We start from the raw sequence: 19276 nt of genomic DNA on the forward strand, positions 1-19276 counted from the left end.
CCGGCCTCCACACACAGTAGCACACAAACAAAGATGAGGAAGAAAAAAATGGATTATAGGGGCAGGAACACACAAAGATACATGAGCATGGGGTCTGCAAGCATTTCCTCTAGGCTCCACCAACAGCTACCTAGCAACAGGCAGGTTCCAGCCTGGCCTCAAATGTGCTCTTCCCTCCCTCTTCCCCCTCACCCTCATCCCTCCCTCTCCCTCCTCCCCTCCCTTCTTCCCACATGTCCCCAGCCGGCCTCACCCTTCTTCCCCTCTTCCTCTCTCCTCTCTCTTTCTGTTCCCCTTTCTCTGCCTCTACCCACTCCTCCAGGTCCCAAATGAACTGCCATTTATACTAGGCCTGTCTCATGGGTTAGTTGTTCAGGGGGACACCTTGGCAGGGTTCATTGAGGCACTCCCTTCCACCGCTGCCACCACTACCACCCCTACTCCTTTTATAAAACACAACAGGGTCACCATGCAGTATTCAACTGAACAACAATTATTAGAACAAAGTATAAAATTATTTCTAGTGGTAGTAATTTGTCTTTTAAAATAAGCTTGGAGGTAATCAACATAGCTAAGGCCAAAGAAATTTCTTGTGATATTCTTCATTATCATTCAAATATAAGAAACAGTGAAATGGCCCAATGGATGAAAGCACATACCACCAAGCCTTATGACCTGCATTCAATCCCCAGGTCAGGTCACACGTAGTGAAAATAGAGAATAAACTCCTCCCTGGCCCTCTACTTTCACATGTGCACCATGCCCCTCACCATACACACACACACACACACACACACACACACACACACACACACACAGCATAACTTTTAAAAGATAATAAAAATCTAACTCTTGACAAGAAAGGGGAGAGGGGAAATGGAACAAATTGTTACTTTCTAGATTGGGATCCTAAATAGCTGAATCCTTTTCATTGGGACCTTAACCTATGTCTACTCATATTTATCAGTTTGTAGTGAAAAGGTTGAAAAACTGGTGTTTTTATAAATGTATGTGATGTTTGTTTTAATATATTAACTCATTTTATCTCCCTAGACCGTATAATGTGGGTAGCATTACAGAAGGTGCTAATGAGTACTTAGTAAAGCTGAATTTTAAATTGTAATTGTGACCTGACTGTTAGGGTCCATATTCCACCAAAAGTTTCTGCCGTGCAGTTTATAGCATTTAGATCATCAGTAAAACTTAGGCTGGCTAGACTCAGTCATGTTGATTTAAAGTAGCTGTCAAGGGCTAGTTCTTGGGAATTATTTGTAGTGTCTGTGATAGGAAACAATTTCACAGTATTAAATTACGTTATAATGGATTTAGAAGTGAATTACACTGGATTCTCCCTGTTTTGCTTTCTGTATTTTATTTTAGCTGAGATGTCACCAAAGTTAGGATCTATGTTGGTTTTTTTTTGTTTTTTTTTTTTGTTTTTTTTTGGTTTTTCAAGGCAGGGTTTCTCTGTATAGTAGTCCTGGCTGTCCTGTAACTCACTCTGTAGACCAGGCTATCTTCGAACTCAAAGATCTGCCTGCTTCTGCCTCCCAAGTGCTGGGATTAAAGGCGTGCGCCACCACCGCCCGGCTGTTTAATTTTTTGAATATCCACACAGAATAAACCAAGGGAAATACCCTGGAGTTGCAAGTCAAAAAACAAAAACAAAAACAAACAAAAACTTAGGCTGGCAGTTTTTTATACCCTCATCCTCAGAATTACTTAAATTATTCGTTAAACTCCCCAATCCAAAACTAAATAAATCAATAGAGGGCGTCGGATATTTGTATTTTTAAGAGAGCAGCTGCCGGGCCAATGATGCTGAGGCTTGATATCTGTGCATGAAACTAAACCTCGAGGCTTTGTACCTAGGTCATCCTCGTTGAAAATCAGCAGCACACAACCTTCGCAGATTTGCAAGGATATTTAAATTTGTCTGCAGTGCCGCCCCGTAGTAGTCCTCAGACACAGAGCAGCACGGAGCATGCGCTGTGTACCGGGAACTCTGGGGGGCCTCTGCTTGTAAATCTCTGACTTCCGGCTTCTCCAGCTGAGACCTCTTAGGCTCCGCCCACTTACCGCGAACCAATCAAATGTAAGATTGCTGAAAATGTGGGCCAATGGTTAGGGCTGTCTTTCATCAGGGCCCTCAGTTTGAAACTGTCAAGTGGCTGCTAGGGAAGCCGCTGTGCTTGCTGTGGTTGCGGCGGCGACGCCGGCTGTCGCGGCGAGTCAGGAGTCGGGGTTTGGCGGAGACGGTGGATACCGGTGGCGGCGCCCAGGCTGGTTCCTCCCTGCCAGGATTGGGGGCTTCGTCCCTGGAGGTGCCCTGAAAGAGAGGACACAAGCGATGCTTACTAAGTAGGTTCTGTTCTTTAGGACGTGGGGAGATAGCCAGACAGAACGTTGTTTTTTATTAAGAAAGAGTTAGATTTAAATGGGGCCGGATTGGAGGGTAGTATAAGAAAGCTTGGAAGGGACTGGCGCTCGTCCTCTCTTTGCGTGCAGTTGGGACGGGGCAAGTCAGCTTGCTGCCAGCTATGTTCTCTGCCTGTTAGAGATTGCATTTGAATTCCCGGAGTCCGCTTTTCAGTTGAGTTGTACCTGTGGCAAAGAGAAGCACTCAAACTATCATGTGGTTTCTGCTTAGGTTAAAGAGTGCTGAGAATGTAGTCGAATGTTACACACTAAAGCATCATTCTTCTGGTCCCAGAAACTGAAGAAATGCTACTGTTTTCAGCTCACGTATTTGTCATACTTGTTTGCAAAGAGCAGGGTAAATGGCAGATAATGTATTTTCCAAAAGTATGATCGTTCTCTGACCGCAATATGTATTTAAGAAACAATTTTGATGTCTGATCACACCGGCTCGTTTATTGCTAAAATAATCCACAGTCCCCAGCTCTGGTTGCCTCTTCTCACAGCAGGCCTCTGTTAGGATTATGAACTCCTTTGAAATTATGTTTGAATCTAAAAAAAATCCTTCTAGAAAATACATATATTTATATTCTAAAAGGTGCATGCAGTTGTGCTTGGTCTGCAGGATAATACTTCTTTACCACAGTGGGTAATCCTATTCATCCCCATTTCTTCAGTAGACTCCATGAGGTCAGTGCCTCCTCCATCTAAGTCTCCAGCCTGTGCCTGGAACACAGGCAAGGCACATCCTAGCCATTACGAATCCCAGTGTTTGGAGCTGGGTACTGAGAAGCCAGTGTAGTCACCTAACAGCTATCCTTCTGTGACCACAGTCAGCAGATGGATTCCCAGATCCTGCACATACCTAAGTCTACAGATACTCAAGAGACCTGTATAAAATGGCATAGTGTAGCCTATTAGGTATACCATCCTTCACACTTCAAATTATATCTGGTTTACTTATAACCCTAATACAGTCTAAATGCTAGGTAAGTAGTTGTTGCACAGAATTGTCTAGGGGATGGTCATAAGAAAAGTCTGTGTATATTCGGGGCCCATGTGATTTTAAGAAATACTTTTGGCCCACAGTTGAGTGAATCCATGGACGAGGAACCCAGGGGTACTGAAGGCTGACTACTGCGTGCCCACAGCTGTACCCGGTGCTCCAGTGGCAACCTCATGCCGGCCGATACAGCTGGTACTGAACTCACTGACCTTCCTCCCAGTCTCATTGTCCCATAGCCCGTGCTTCGGTGAGTAGCAGTATGTTTTGTCTAGTTACTCTGGACACAAATCTGGTTATGTCAGTAGTCCCCACTTGGATGTTTTACGTGGTCATTGGTCATGAGCCGGCATTGCCACCAACATAGCAAAGCTGCCTCAGAGCCCTTGCCAAGGCTGCATTCTGGTTTAAGGACCTCATTTGTCTCCTAAGTTAATTCTGAAAAGCTTTACTCTATAGTTTTAGAATTCCAGTCTGCTCTAAAGCTGTCAGAGTAATATTTCTTTTTTAAAATATCAATTTTTTAAAAGGGCAGCGTTTGGAGATGTAGCTCTACAGTAAAGGTCTAGCCCTGACTTGCATAGCTGCATGTACATTCAATCCTCAGCATTGCAAAAGTAAATAAATAACAAGGTTGGTCACGTCAGTTGTTTCAGACATTTAATTTCTTATGTAAAGATTCAGCCTTTTAATATGAAAGGTCATAATTGTAACTATGCCTTCTTATTTGGCCTGCATTCGAGTCTTAACTTTACTTCAGCCTAACCAAACACCCGAATTCTTTTCCACGTGCACACCATGCCTCTGTGCATGCCATGCTTCCGTGTCTTGCTTACGTGGCTGTTTTTATCTTGAGTCTGTCTCTCAGGATGGACCTCCAGGTCCTTCAGGTCTCAGTCCTGGGCTCATGCTGTCTGGCTTACTGGTGTTCAGACAGTTTGAATAGTTACTGTTTGCCTTTTAACTTGCACACTCCCATTTTAAATAGTTTTCTTTAGTTAAGATATTTAATGATTTCTGTGTGTATGTTTCAGCATGTTATAATATAATGAACTTAATGTTCTTAAAATAATATTCCCCAGATGTAAACATCTCAGGAAGGAGATTCACACAGATCCTTAGGCTGTCTTAGTTCAGTGTATCACAGGAAAGTACTGGGTCTCTGGGATGTCAAACAGCTGGAGAATGCTGACCACATGCTCTTTTCTGACAGACTCTGCAGGAAATTGTTGTGAAGCATTTTTCTTCAGTCTTTGATGTATTTAGCACATCTCTTTCAGGGTATTATAGAAGCACAAATGTTTGAAATAAGTCTCTTCTTTGGCCCTATGATTCTTGCTTATAAGTGCTCAATATGTTGAGTAGGTGATTTCTTTTAAATGACACGAAAAATATTTGCAAGCTAAAGCACTTCATGTATTTAAAAACTTTGGTCTAAGTATTACAAGAGAATTAAAGTTAACTTGTACTGTGTTATAGTGTTTGCAGAATGTCATCTGATGAGGACAAGTGTTCACTTCATGTTGCTCACAATGACTCTGATCGTTCTGTCTCCACAGACCTTCAGGTAGGAAGACATCTAAAGATATTATGACTTTTAAAACTTATAAAACCCTGTGTAATTGTGCATGCCTTTAAATCCCAGCACTCAGGAGGCAGAGGCAGAGAGATCTCTGAGTTTAAGGCCAGCGGCGTCCACATAGAGAGTTCTAGGACAATCAGGGCTACATATAGAGAGACCACACTCCCAAAAAAATTTAAACAAAATATTAATTTGTGGCAAAACCAGAAGTGCATTTTTCATTTACTCATTCCCTTCACAGCAAAGTGTTTGCATTTACAATATTATCAACTCTCAATGAATTTGGGGAGTATATAGATTTAAGTTTTCAGAAAATAGGGATAAACCGTTCAAAAGCATTTTCTGCAAAGACTTTAACACAGTGAAAAATTAAACTCAAAATTTTGGAACATTTTGTGAAATATTCTCATTTAACTGCCTCTGCCAAGTGTTTTCATCTTTAATGAAAAGTAACAATGTCAGCCATCTGAGATTCTAGGGCCTAAGGCTCTCTAATGTTCTGTGTAGTAAGGTTCTCGTTCCTGTTGCCACCACATTTGCAATAATCTACATTTGGCACAATCTACTACATTGGCATAATCTGCCACCTGGAACCTGGACAGTGACAGATAAATTAGGAGAAATGCCTAGGTAAGGGTGCATTGCTTACATGAGACATTGAAATCCCACAGGCCATGCTTTCTAACTACCTTAGCTGCAGGAGGCAGGAGAAGTAGAGGACAAACCGTGGGGCTTACTCATTTACATAGAGACAGGAGAAATGGGTGCTCACAGTCAGTTAGCGAGGCCACTGCAGCAGACTTGGGATTGTGTACATTATTTTATTAGTGTCAACTCCATTTGGGTTTATACTACTCCATTTGGGTTTACACTACTCCATTGGAACCAATGAATACTTGTATCTTATTCCCAGTGTATCCTGTCAAGTTAAGGTTGCCTTTTTTCTTAATAACTGAAAATTTTAGATTTTCCTGTATTTTAATATCCAGATATAATTTAGAAAAATTTAATTTAAGAATATATTAACCTTTTTAAAGAATTATAATTTCTTTTGTCAACATGAAAATTAAACATTATGATATGCTACATAAATTTTTTTTCCTAACACAGAGTTTTACTTTGTATCTTCAGCCCAGGCTAGCTTCAAGCTCCTGATCCTCTTCTCACCACTCCTCAATGCTACAGCTACATAGATGCTTATATCCACACCTCTACAATTCATAAATACTAGGAAACCGGTTAAAACTCAGGGCTTACCGCCTTGAAGGGCATCACTACCAGAGGAATTGACTATAGCCTTATGAAGAGGGTTCTGGTGTTAAAAACTTTCTGTCATCTGACTTTCTTCTGTCACTATATGAGTGTCTGCTTCTCTTCTTCCATGTCATTAATATACACCGCATAAAAAAATTGTATTTCTTTCATCCAATGGTTAATGCATATGTGTGTGTATGTTAGATAGAATCCAAGTTGAAACTCAGACCCCACTGTTTCACCTTGAAATTTCACAATTTTCCAACAGAATAGTATAAACTCCTTTTACAAGCAATTTTACTTAAAATTGCTAAATAGAGCTGCAATCATACATGCAAATGCAAATCCATGGCATTTTCTTTTAACAACAGTAGCAAAAGTAAGCCAACTGCCTTGATGAGTTTGGGCTTGAAACCAGGAAGTAAAATGCTTGTGTAGGTGCAGAAGCTTGACCATCCAGATTGCTTCTATTGAGTTATATAATAGCAAGGAAATCCTGGTACCTTGAGTGGTGGTGCGTGCCTGTGATGCCAGTAACTCAGGAGGCTTAAGCAGGAAGACTAAGGATCAATAGCAACCTGAGCTACACAGCAAGTCCCAGTCTGGGGAATGCAGAGAAACCCTGTTGAGAAAAAGGGTGGGGTTTGGGGGAATAGAGTAAAAAGGCAGAAGGGAGAGAGAGAGAGAGAGAATATAAACTGAGTCTCAGCTTAAGTTCTTGAAAGTGATAGCTTTTAATAGCATATCTTGTCTCATCTTTAGTTAGATTGATATAAAATGTAAGAAAGAAGAGATAGAAAAGGTGTTATATTGAATCACCAACATCCTCTTTAAATTTTTAATTATAAATATCAAAGTCTGCCAGAAGCACTCAAAGGACCCAAGCTTAGCAAAAGAGCTAAACTTTTCTGTATTGTGGTAAGTATATGACTATTATGTGGTTAAGTAGATTTCTTAACACAACAAAAATGAACATTTGGATGCAATGTTATACCTGCTATAATATATCACTGTTCTTGGCTTCTTATAGGAGGAGTATGAAGAACTGCTTCGCTATGCTATTGTGAATCCAAATGTTGAATCTGGTGCTTCACAGCCATCTCACCTTAAAGGAGAAGTGGCACCAGATAGATTTCCTACACTAGCTGGTATGCTTCACTAACCAGGTTACGTACAGTTGTCAAGATACCACTTAAGATCCCGAGTCTGTTGGTGATGCTGGTGTGACGTGGAAATGTCCCTTACCATCAACGGGTTCTTAGTCCATGATGTAAAGCAGTATAATGTGGGGCCTGCCTTATGTTTTACTGTCATTTCTGGCTTTAGACAGCTGGATTTTTATTTAAACTTCAGTTGACTTAACTTTATGAAAAGTAGTAAAATTAGAGCAACACAGTAGTGTTTATCTCTTTACCTGGGTTCTGGAAATTCCATACTCAAATCCTCAAGCTTACATGGCAAGCACTTTGCCTACTGACTTCTCTTCCCAGCCCTTGCCTGTTTATATTTATCAGCCCACAGCATTTTAGTTTGCTCACTAGGAATTGTACATTAAAGTACTCAATAGAGCTGGGCAGTGGTGGTGCATGCCTTTAATCCTTGCAGTCAGGAGGCAGAAGCAGTAGAATATCTTATATGTCCCAGTTCTTGATTCAGAAGTTTTATGCCAGGATTGTTTTGACAACTAAATGCCCAAGCCCATCTAAAGGTAATCCTAATACTGCCCTCAGAATCCCTTAAGTTGCTCTATGAACCACATACTGATACTTTGTTGGCAATATTTATGTGGCATGGAGAATAGTTTGGGTCATCAGGACCTGCTTGAGGACTCTCAGCAGTAGATTTAGTATCTGAAGCAAGCCAGGCTTTGCTTTGATAAGGGGGTTAAAGGAAGCAATGGAAAGCAAACCCTTTTCCCCTTTTCAGTCTTACTTAGTAAAGAGCAAGCTTTAACAACTCATTCTGCATAGGTACTCTCTTTTTTTCCCACATGTTTTTGTATGTGTGTGTATGTACATGTGTGTATGCACATGACTTCAAGAGTCTGTTCTTTCCTTCCACAGTATGAGTTCTAGGGATTGAACTTAGGTTGTCAAGCATCTTTATCTGCTGAGACATCTCATGGTCCATGAATAAATACTCTTTGAGAGAGGGTTAGATAGCCAACATGAGCAGCCATTGTATAGCTGTCTTACCTCCAAGGATAACTGTCCTTGAGGGAAGAGTTCACACAGGCAAAAAGCTCCAGGGTTTCTGCTAAGTGAGAGCCCTAGTCTCTTCCTCATTCTCAGTGTTTGTAGATCTTCACATTTGCACACTGTTTTCCTGTCCTCAGACTGCTGAACTGAAACAATAGCACCATGACTTCAGATAAATAATTTATTGTGGCAGAATTTTTCTACCTACATTTCATTTTCTTTAAAAGATAAATCTTGGGTTTATTCATTATACATCAAGGGTGTCAGTCATATTTTAGTTACATTGAGTATCTTTCTTTTTTCTTTCCTTTTCTTTTCTTTTCTTTTATTTCCTTTTCTTTTCGCCCAGACAGGGTTTCTCTGTGTAGCCTTGGCTGTCCTAGAACTCTGTAGACCAAGCTGGCCTCAAACTCAGAGATCTGCCTGCTCCTGCTTCCCGAGTGTGAGGATTAAAGGTGTGGCACCACCACAGCCAGACTACATTGAGTACCTTAATGTACAATTCCTAGTGAGCAAACTAAAGTGCTGATGAATATAAACAGGCAAGGGCTGGGAAGAGAGGTCAGTAGGCAAAGTGCTTGCCATGTAAGCTTGAGGATTTGAGTATGGAATTCCCAGAACCCAGGGAAACCCAGGACAATAGTGTGTCTGTAATCATAGTGTTCCTACAGGCAAGGTGGAAGGCAGAGACAGGAGAACCTCTGGAAACTCAAAGGCCAGGTAGCCGGCATGCACTGAAGTGAACAACAGAGACCCTGTAGAAAACAAACATACTGTGGCGTATGCATGCCCCTTATATATACACATAGACTTTGACTCTATACATAGTATAGATAAATACGCACATATGATATAGACATATAGCTACCATATGACACAGCTCTCCGCCCTGGACACACATTCAGGGACATGAGAGCCGGCATACAATATCTGCACCTCCATGTTTATTACAGCACTATTCACAGTAGCCAAGGCATAGAATCTATGTACCACACCCTTTAGTGGATAAGTGGGTAATCATCAATGGGATCATCAAGTTAAGTTAAGCAAAACAAACCAGGCTTGGAAAAACAAATATTGCATGTTTTTCCACATGGATGGAATATGTATTTTTTAAAAAATGTATTTAAGACATAAAAGTAGAAGGGGTACTATTTAAATAGAAGAGGACCCAGAGGTGCAGGAAAAACAGAATAAGAAAAGGTTATGTGTGTTATCTGCATACATGAATATGTCACAATGAAACCATTGAACACATAGTATGTACACATGTTTTCTTTTAAATAGTTTAATTTTAAAAACCATTTTTGGGGGCCTGGATAGATGGCTCAACAGTTAAGAACACTGACAGCTCTTCCAGAGGTCCTAAGCTCAATTCCCAGCAACCACATGGTGGCTCACAACCATCTTAATGGGATCCTATGACCTCTTCTGGTGTGGCTGAAAAGACTAACAGTGTACTCACATACATTAAATAAATAAAATCTTTTTTAAAAAAAAAAAAAAGGCATTAAAAAAAAAGCAACTTTTTTTTTGACAGGAAGTAACCCTATAAGAGAAACTGTACTGGAAGAGGGAAAAGGATCCGATTTAAATATTTCAAGTCATTCAAAATCAGGTAGGATGACTTTTCCTTAGTTTGTTTCGTAATTGCAATGTATTAGCAAGAATAAGTCACCATATTACTTAACCAGACTTTTAAAATGCTATTATTTAAAATGCTAGTTTAAGTGATAATATTCAAAACAATACACAACATTCCAAAATTGACCAGTTAGTAATTACAGTGCATGACATCCTTTACAATGCCTTTAGAATGAAGATATTCTTAATAAAGATTTAGTGAGATACTAGTTCAGCCAATTAATAAGTCCTTTGTAAGCAATGTACTGCTCCCCAACTTTCAGGTGTATGTATCTACCAATATAATGATCTATGTCATATATTTAAAGTGATAAAATGTTCACTTTTGGGCTGGTGAGATGGCTCAGCAGGTAAGAGCACTGTCTGCTCTTCGGAAGGTCATGAGTTCAAATCCCAGCAACCACATAGTGGCTCACAACCACACGTAATGAGATCTGACGCCCTCTTCTGGTGCGTCTAACAGTTACAGTGTACTTACATATAATAAATAAGTAAATCTAAAAAAAAAAAAATCAAAAAAAAATGTTCACTTTTAGCTTGAATTTATTTTAAAATAAATCATTGTTACTGAATATAACATAAAAGTAGTGTATTCTTTTTACAATTAGGAAGCAATGACAAAAGTGACTAATGGAAATAAGGCTGCTGTTAATTCATCTATATTGTTGCAGTAGTGTTGAGTCAGAGGTGTGCAGAGACAGACTGGTGGTGAAGAGGGGAGTTTGAAGCTTACTAGAACCACTTCAGGCTTTTTAACTTTACATGTTATAAATGTAAACAATAGAAATGGGATACTTTCCTTGCCCTACAGTATGGCATTATTAATGCGGAACCATTTAAGCCACTTGGTAAGCAATGCCAGCCTTTATGTTGCTTTGCCTGTAAAAATCTTGGGCAATATTTTTGTAGATGGTCTTTCAAACCCTTAAGGCATATGATTCTATTTTGTAAATGGTGAATATATGTATTTTTTTCCTCAACAATAAAACCACAGAGCCTATTGGACATGGTGCAGTATGCTTGTAATTCTACCAGGACGCTAAGACAAGAGGATAGCCGGGTTTAGACCAACCTGAACTACATAGGCCCTATCTCAGAAAGACAAAGCAGGAAGAGAGCCTTCTGACTCTCTACTTAGTAGAACCCAGTAAAAGAATATGAGTTCACTTTGTCTTTCTGCCTTGCTTCTTGGGTTCTTTGATTATCTTTAGAACGTGTAGTTGAAATCTCATATATGACCATCCCACACCTTATTTATTACATAGCAGATACACAATTTATGGAATAATTTTCCTTCTTGCTAGGAGTTCTGGAAAGATTTGCTTTTATGTAACAAGTTCTGTAGAACTTTTGTCCTGGCTTCATTCTTCAAGGACAAGAGACAAGCCATCAGTCTTGGTTATTAGAACCTTCATAGTGAATGTGGGATCCACGAGAAATGGTGATGGGTGATGTCTAATTCCAGTAACTCTGTGGTGGAATATTGACTTTTCTACTTTATGCTTTTTAAAGATAGAGGCCAGTTGTCTTTCTGGCTCTGGCTCTCCCCCACCTCACTGAGTAATGGCAAGTGATAGTTGTGTATATGTGCACGTGCGTATAGATTAGTGTGCAAATTTTTCATCTACATGTTGGAGTCTAACAGTGTATCTAGTAAACTAACTAGCCCTTTTATATTGTCAAATTCTAGCAATGTTAAGGGCAGTACCAACATTGAAAATAAGACAAGAATGATCTATAGACAACCGCCTCACCATGGTCAGTTAATGCTCTGAGCCTTAGTGTTCTCCTTATGGTTGAAAAAAATACCTGCCTCTTAGGTATTTTCATGTTGAGAGCTAACCCTTAAACATTTTTATTGCAGAGACATAAAAGGCATTTAGTTAATGTGAATGTGATAGTGTGGCTGATCACACTCAGTTTAGACTGGAGCAGGATGTATGGCACATCCTTGTTTGCAATAGGAGTTGTTTGTGAAAGATGGGAGGGGTGTAGAAGGCTCCCATGCCTGTCAACCCTCAATCAATGACAGCACTAATATCAAAAATGCCTGATGGGCGCCTTTAATCCCAGCACTTGGGAGGCAGAGGCAGGCAGATTTCTGAGTTTGAGGCCAGCCTGGTCTACAGAGTGAGTTCCAGGACAGCCAGGGTTATACAGAGAAACCCTGTCTCGAAAAAAAAAAAAAAAAAAAAAAGTTAAAAATGTCTGTGCTGAAGTGTATGAAGTGTATATACCTCAAGAGTAATTTCTGTGTGTTTTTCTTTTCTCGGCCTCCAGAGTTGACAGACATCTTGTAGCCTTTTGACATTACTCTGCCAGTTAGAAAACTTCCATCTGACCTGGCTGCTGTTTGATTGCTCTGCTTCTCTTCTAGGATCACCCAGGAAGCCACCTCACCCAGTCATGGACTTTTTCAGCCCACATTTTTTAGGTGACTCTTCCTCACCAACCTCTCTTTCTACTCGGACAGATGAAATAATTGTCGGGGAACATCTTGTCTCTGATGAAAATTTTCAGAAGTTGGAGAATGTACTTGACTTCTGGAATTCAGGTCTTAAGGTATTACAGTTGCTTAGTTACAGTATGCTTTGTATTCTGCTACTTGAGCCTAGTCTCTCTTGTTTGCTTGCTTCTTGCTTCCTTCCTTCATCCCTTCCTTCCTTTCTTTCTTTCTTAATGTTTCTAGTAAACAAAAACCTTAACCAAAAACAAAACAGAAAAAAAAAAAAACCCTGAACCTTTGGGTTCCTGGGATGATCAATCCAGTGTCTTAGATTTATGTCTCTCAATCTTGAATGCATATATGAACTGCCTCAGTGTCTGTGGGTTATACTCAGTATGTTTTAGTAGATCTTACAATTACATATTTGTTACACACGTAGGTAATATTACAGGTTTCTAAACCATACTTAGAGTTGCAAAGTTTACAGAGTTGCTAGGATACTGTATGTCCCACCACATTTTCATGTGTTTTAAAGAGCATTCTGCATCCTGGTAACCTACAGCAATGACTGATACTGTTTCAGTCTCTTCAAAGCCTAGTGAGGACATAGGGGCTTAGGAGGGTCACACGCCTGGAGTCCCAGCTCTCTGGGAAGCTGGGATGGGAGGACCTTTTATGTACAAAAATATATGCTTTACTGATATATATTAATTTTGTAGCAGCCACAGTATATGTCTGATGAATCTATAAAACTATTTTTGTTTGATGATGTTAATTACCTGCCAATAATCTGCATTACAGAAATGTCACTATTAGAACACAGTATTAAAAATGATTTTTGCTAATATTTTAATGGAACAGGCTGGAGAGATGGTTCAGTGGTTAACAGTAAGAATGCTATTGCAGAGGATTGGAGTTCAGTTCCCAGCACCATGTCAGTGGGTCACAACCTACCGGAACTCCAGATCTAGGGCATCCCCAGCCTCTTGTGGGCACCTGCACTCATGTTCACATACCCAGACACTTACACATAATTAAAATCAATAAGTACTTTTTAAAGTAATATGATTTAACTATTCTAAAAACTGAGAAAGTGAACTTTTCCAAAGCATGTAGTTATATAGTTATATCTGTGGAAAATTGCAGTCATGTGAATTCTGTGATATAGTTTCCTGTTATTTGAAACTTTAAACCCTGAAAATACTCTGGCAGCAGTTTCTACCATCCTCTCCTGGGTTTCACACCGTGATAATAGTGGAAGCTGTTGCAGAATTGTGCAGCCAACCATTAACCTATTCTATGTTGAATTAACCGTGTTTGTTATTAAAGGTTTTGTTATTTTTAGATGACCAATGATTCCTTGTCCTTTTACTCATGCCAGTCAATAGCATTATAAGGCTTAGCACTTTGTTGTAAGACAACCATTGTAATAACTTGTTTTGGAGGAAACTTCAGTTTCATGGTTTCAACTCCCACTACAACTTCTAAATCCTCCAATCATTGGCCTCAGCTTAGCCCATATTACTCTATTACTCTATTACTCTACCTTATCCATTTTTATTTGAGTTTCTTTTGAGATTTTTTTTTTTTTATTTTACATGTAGGGATGTTTAGCCTCTGTGTATGAAAGTCCATCACATGCTTTCAGTGCCCAGGGAGGCCTGAAGAGGGTATCAGATCTCTTAGGACTAGCATTGCAGATGCTAGCCACCATATGAGTGCTAGGGATTGTACCCAGTTCCTCTAGAAGAGCAGTGCTCTTAACTACTGAGCTGTCTCTGCAGAACCACCTAATCTGTTTTAATATGGACATTTAAGTCTATGGCTACACAAAGGAATTTTGTGATTTCATACAAAGTAGCATAAAATGGGAAAGAAACTAAATCCACTAGTATAGTGAGTGAACTGTGAAGAGCCATAACCTTTGAACTTGCAAACATCATTTATTAGTGTGTTGTGATTCTTTCAATAACCTGTGTTGACCTGATCTCTTTAATGTTTCTTATTTTCAGTTTAATTTTAAAAGTTGTTTGAAAGAACAGATTACTTATTTTCACCACATCTTCTTTTCAGACGAACATTTTATCTGAACTAAGTAAGTGGAGACTGAATTTTATTGACTGGCACCGAATGGAGATGAAAAAAGAAAAGGAAAAGCACGCGGTGATCGTGAAGCAGCTGTCAAACCAGATTGCTGACTTGAAGGAGCTGCAGAAAACCTTTGAGATTTCCATCAGAAGAAAGGATGAGGTCCTCTTTTCTATGCCTCCCTTTGAGTGAGACTCAGCAGATGTCCCAGTGGAAATACAATTCTGAGAACTAATGATTATCTGCTCCTGTAAGACGGAGAGAGAAATGCTTCAGAGAAACTAGGTGCACAGCCCCAGGTTTATTCCTAGTAGACATGAGTGTAGTAGGAGTTTACCTTGCCCTCAGGCTCTGACATTTCCTAATGCTTTAAGAGACCTCTCAAAGTAGACATACTAGGTTTTTCTTCCAGATCATTTTTATAGCTTTCTTAACATCAAGGAGCCAGAATTACCTACATTCTTAACCATCCTTGTGGATGACAGTAAGCATTTCAAATCCTACCAGTTCAAACTGGTCTGAGGTTTTGTGCCTCATACCTTAAGCACAGTTCACACCTTAAGCAAAACAGTGGGCAGTGATTTTGTGCCCTGCTGACTCCCATCTGTTTATGGATGAGGGTGCCCTAGATTTCACATAAGGCCTTAGGAAGCAGCAGCACGCAAGTGTTTAATGAATCAGATAAAAGGTTTGTTATTGCTTGATTTTTTGAGATAGAGTCTCACTGTGTAGCCTAGACTGACTGGCCTCCAACTTAGTGTGTATGTAGCCCAGGCTAACCTCTCAACAGGAAGTCCTGATAGTCTCCCAACCTCTGGGATTACAGACATAATCCACATAAGCAAGATGATGTTTTTTCAAATGAACATTGTTCATGCTCTTTACTGGTATAGTATAAAATCAAACATTTTGTGTAGTTTGTTTTATTTAAAACATTGTCTTTTTTTTTCTATTATCTTCAAAACTGTTCTCATTTCATACCAATTGAGTGTGCTTATGTTGTACTTACAAAAATGAATAAAATAAGCAGCCATATATCACCATCCATCTTAAGATATAGAGTGCAGCAGACAACTTTTCTATTTTGAAAAGGCAAACAAGGCTGCATGGCAATCTCTGTAATTTAAGAGGTGGAAGTAAGAAGGATCACAGGTTTGAGGCCAGCTGGGAACACTGCAAGACTCTTGTCTCAAAGGGAGAACAACAAAATAGCAACAAGGGTCTTATATTAAGTGTATGTGGTTTAGTAAGGTCTGTTCAGTGTGCCTCAGGAATTATCTTACAAATTAAATGCTTTTTTTTAAAGGATAGTAATAATGTTACTCAAGAAAAATCATTAAAACAGAACTAAGGCTCTTATAAATTTGTTCAAACCCTAAGATAATTAAATACTGAGAAACTTCTATATCTAAGGTAGTAACAAGGACTAGAAAAACATTTCAAACCAGGTCCCTTTCATAAGTCAAATAAGTAAAGACTTTCTGTATATGTAACAAAACTTTTAAGTTTTGGTATCAAGCACGGTTATCTTTCTGAGTTAAATGTTAATAAGTATCTTAATTTTCATGCATGTAAAGTTTATTGTATGTAAAGATATACATACAGTGAAGATTTCTTTCCCTTTTCCCCACCATTCATTAATACTTACCACATTCACATGAGAAACAAGGTCTTGTCATAATAGTCTGTGCTGAGCATGGTAGCACCTGCCTACAAGCCCAGCACTCAGGACTCTAAGGTAGGAGGAGGATCACAAGTTTGAGTCCAGCCTAAGTTACATAGTGAGACAGTGTTTCGGGGAGTGGTGGGGGGCTAACTGATGAATAGATATCTATAATTATTTTTTACATGAGAAAATCACTTTCTGGACATGAATAAACTGACCTGCCAGACACCATCAAGCTTAAGAGAATAATATCTCAGGCTATGTGCCCTTTCTACAAGTCAGTTGCTGCTGTCATAGTAGTACAGTAACTTGGTTAATTACTGTTTACAGGTGATTTCCAGCTTGTCTCATGCCATCGGCAAGCAAAAGGGAAGGATAGAGTTAATGAAAAGCTTTTTCCGCTGGAGAATTGGCCATGTCAAATCCAGACAGGAGGTAAGTATGAGAAAGACAACTACTGTCAGATATCAGACTTTCCGATGATGTACGAGAATCTTGTCAAGCTCAAAGATTTGTTTTCTAATGAGTCAATATAAATTAGGTCACAATGCCCTCTTGTATCAAAGGAATTTGATTTTGGTGCAGTTTAGAAAAATACCCCTCAGATTATATTGACATAGGACATATATATTACGACAGAAAAGCCTTTTGCTGCTTCATAGTACTTTAATAAGGATTATACTTATAAAAACCCTGGCAATGAAACTCATTGCCAAACAATGAGTAACAAACTTGACATTACAAGCAGGTATTTGGGAAAAAAAAATTATACCTTAAATGACTATTTGCATCCTATGCTATTTCTACTTCTGACACATCTAACTAAGGCAGCAGCGTGTGTGCGTATTCTCAGCTATGCAGGGAGACCACTTGAGCCCAGTGTATGAGCCCAGCCTGAGCAACATAGCAAGAGGCTGGCTCAAAAACAAGTGCTGATGATAGTAAATACCTAAGCACAGCCTCTTCATAAACAAACATTACCTATTCACACAGAAAGTGATGCAGGTGGTATTTGTTGTAGGCTTAGCTTAGAGCCACCTGTAGGCGTGAATTTGTTCAACCTACTTTTAATAAGGATCCACCTCTCCTCTGGCCCACCCAGCAGGGCTAGTGGACTTACCACCATGTGACTTTTGTTACACTCCCCTGGGGTAATGGTCCTGAGATTGTTCTGGATGTTGTTTCTGTTCAGATTTATGAAGGTAAACTGGCTGACCAGTACTTTCAGAGAACTTTGCTGAAGAAAGTCTGGAAGGGCTGGCGTTCTGTGGTACAGAGGCAGTGGAAAGATGTGGTGGAACGGGCATGCCAAGCGAGGGCAGAAGAAGTATGTGTGCAGATCTCCAATGATTATGAAGCTAAACTTGCTATGGTAAGCTACTTTTTAAAATTTCTACTTTGCAGAATTAAATGTATAAACTCACTATTAGCGTGGCTATGACTTTTAGTATTTATATATAGCCAAGAAGAAAAATTTAGAGATATTTACCTTTACTAAGTTAAATAAACTATGCTCCTATATATTTGATATAACATAAATGTATATAAATTGAATTATTTTCATCTAATTTTCAATAATAAAACTCATTGTTTTGGAATTATTTGGATCATGAAAGGAGGGAAAAATAGACATTTGTAATGCAAAGGCCTCTTGAAATTATATTAAAAGGAAAAAAATCATTCTGATAATACTAAATAGTATTGAATAAATTTTAGAGAGCTAGAGAGATGTCTCAGTCAGCAAACTGCTTCCATTATGAGCATGAGAACCCAGTTCAATTCTCAGTGTAGTTTTTCACAAAGCTGGGCTCAGTGCTGCGCTCTTGTAATCCCAACACTAGGGAGGCAGAGGCAGGAGGCTTCTGGGCCTCCCTGCAGCCAGCTTGGCAGTCAGTGAGTCCTATATCAGTGGGAAACCTGTCTCATAAAGAAAATGCCTGAGTTTGACCTCAGGCCTCCACATGCACATCCACACAAGCATGTACAGACACAAACACAAAATGAATAAATTGTATACTATATATAATTTCTGCCATTCAAAGTGACATACAGAAAAGATATAGTCTTTCTAGGTTTGATCTATGGGAATTAAGTTTTACCAAAATTCGCTGTGTACTTCAAATTTTGTAAATAGCATTTACTTTTCAAAAATTCTGTTAATTTTACAAGAATTTTAGTTAGTTTTTTTCCTCTCAAAGGACTGTGGCTTATATAAATACATTTTATTAAATATCCTATATAAATGGTGTATCGTTTTTAAAAACGTGGTGTTTTTGCTGGGCACTGTAGCACATATCTGTAATCTGAGCACTTGGGAAGCAGAGAGGATGACTCAGGTCCTCCTCATCTACCCAGCGAGGCAGAGGCCAGCCTGAGCCATACAGGGCCCTGTCTCAAAAACTAAAAAAATAAGTAGATAGAAAGCAAAGTCTAACCGTGGTTATTTTTGACAATAGTAATCTCTCTTGTGTTTCAACCTCCCCAAACACACACACACTTTTTGTAATTCTTTAGTTATCTGGAGCCTTGGAAAATGCAAAGGCTGAGATTCAAAAAATGCAGCAGGAAAAAGAGCATTTCGAAGACTCCATGAAGAAAGCATTCATGCGGGGAGTGTGTGCATTAAACCTGGAAGCCATGACCATATTTCAAAACAAAAGTGACACCGGTGAGTGATTCATGGAGGGTTCTCTGCTTAATTTCAAAAGGAGTTTGAGGGGATATCAGTGACTGCTTGGGTCTATACTGCTAATACTGTGCAATGGTGTGTCTTGTCCCTATCACCCATTTGTGGCTTTATAGGTCTTACCCAACTCGAAGTATACCATAAGAGTTATCCTATTAGGGGGGCAGCAATCAAGACATAATGTGAACAAATAAAGAAAAAAGAAAAAAGAAAAATGAGTGTCGGGCGGTGGTGGTGCGCGCCTTTAATCCCAGCACTTGGGAGGCAGAGGCAGGCGGATTTCTAAGTTCG

At 39.4% G+C, this 19276-nt stretch overlaps 1 protein-coding gene across 3 annotated transcripts in view; it reads left to right on the forward strand.

Annotated features, from left to right (window-relative positions):
* Window positions 1-2118: 2118 nt before the first annotated feature.
* Poc5 (POC5 centriolar protein) overlaps window positions 2119-19276 on the forward strand; it is a 31941-nt gene continuing 14783 nt past the window's right edge. For 2 of the 3 annotated variants that reach the window (XR_004115691.1, XM_031360139.1), the window contains exons 1-10: window positions 2119-2361; window positions 3508-3671; window positions 4901-4988; window positions 7288-7405; window positions 9996-10073; window positions 12477-12661; window positions 14619-14795; window positions 16630-16734; window positions 17492-17671; window positions 18814-18967. Coding sequence is in view for 2 of the 3 variants with exons in the window: in XM_031360139.1 (XP_031215999.1) it covers window positions 4911-4988; window positions 7288-7405; window positions 9996-10073; window positions 12477-12661; window positions 14619-14795; window positions 16630-16734; window positions 17492-17671; window positions 18814-18967 (1075 nt within the window). In the remaining variant the exon portion in view is untranslated. The remainder of the gene's footprint in view (window positions 2362-3507; window positions 3672-4900; window positions 4989-7287; window positions 7406-9995; window positions 10074-12476; window positions 12662-14618; window positions 14796-16629; window positions 16735-17491; window positions 17672-18813; window positions 18968-19276) is intronic. The other variant, XM_031360140.1, reaches the window with a different exon arrangement.

The sequence above is a fragment of the Mastomys coucha genome, unplaced genomic scaffold (assembly GCF_008632895.1).
Source record: "Mastomys coucha isolate ucsf_1 unplaced genomic scaffold, UCSF_Mcou_1 pScaffold8, whole genome shotgun sequence".
In the NCBI taxonomy this organism is placed as follows: Eukaryota; Metazoa; Chordata; class Mammalia; order Rodentia; family Muridae; genus Mastomys; species Mastomys coucha.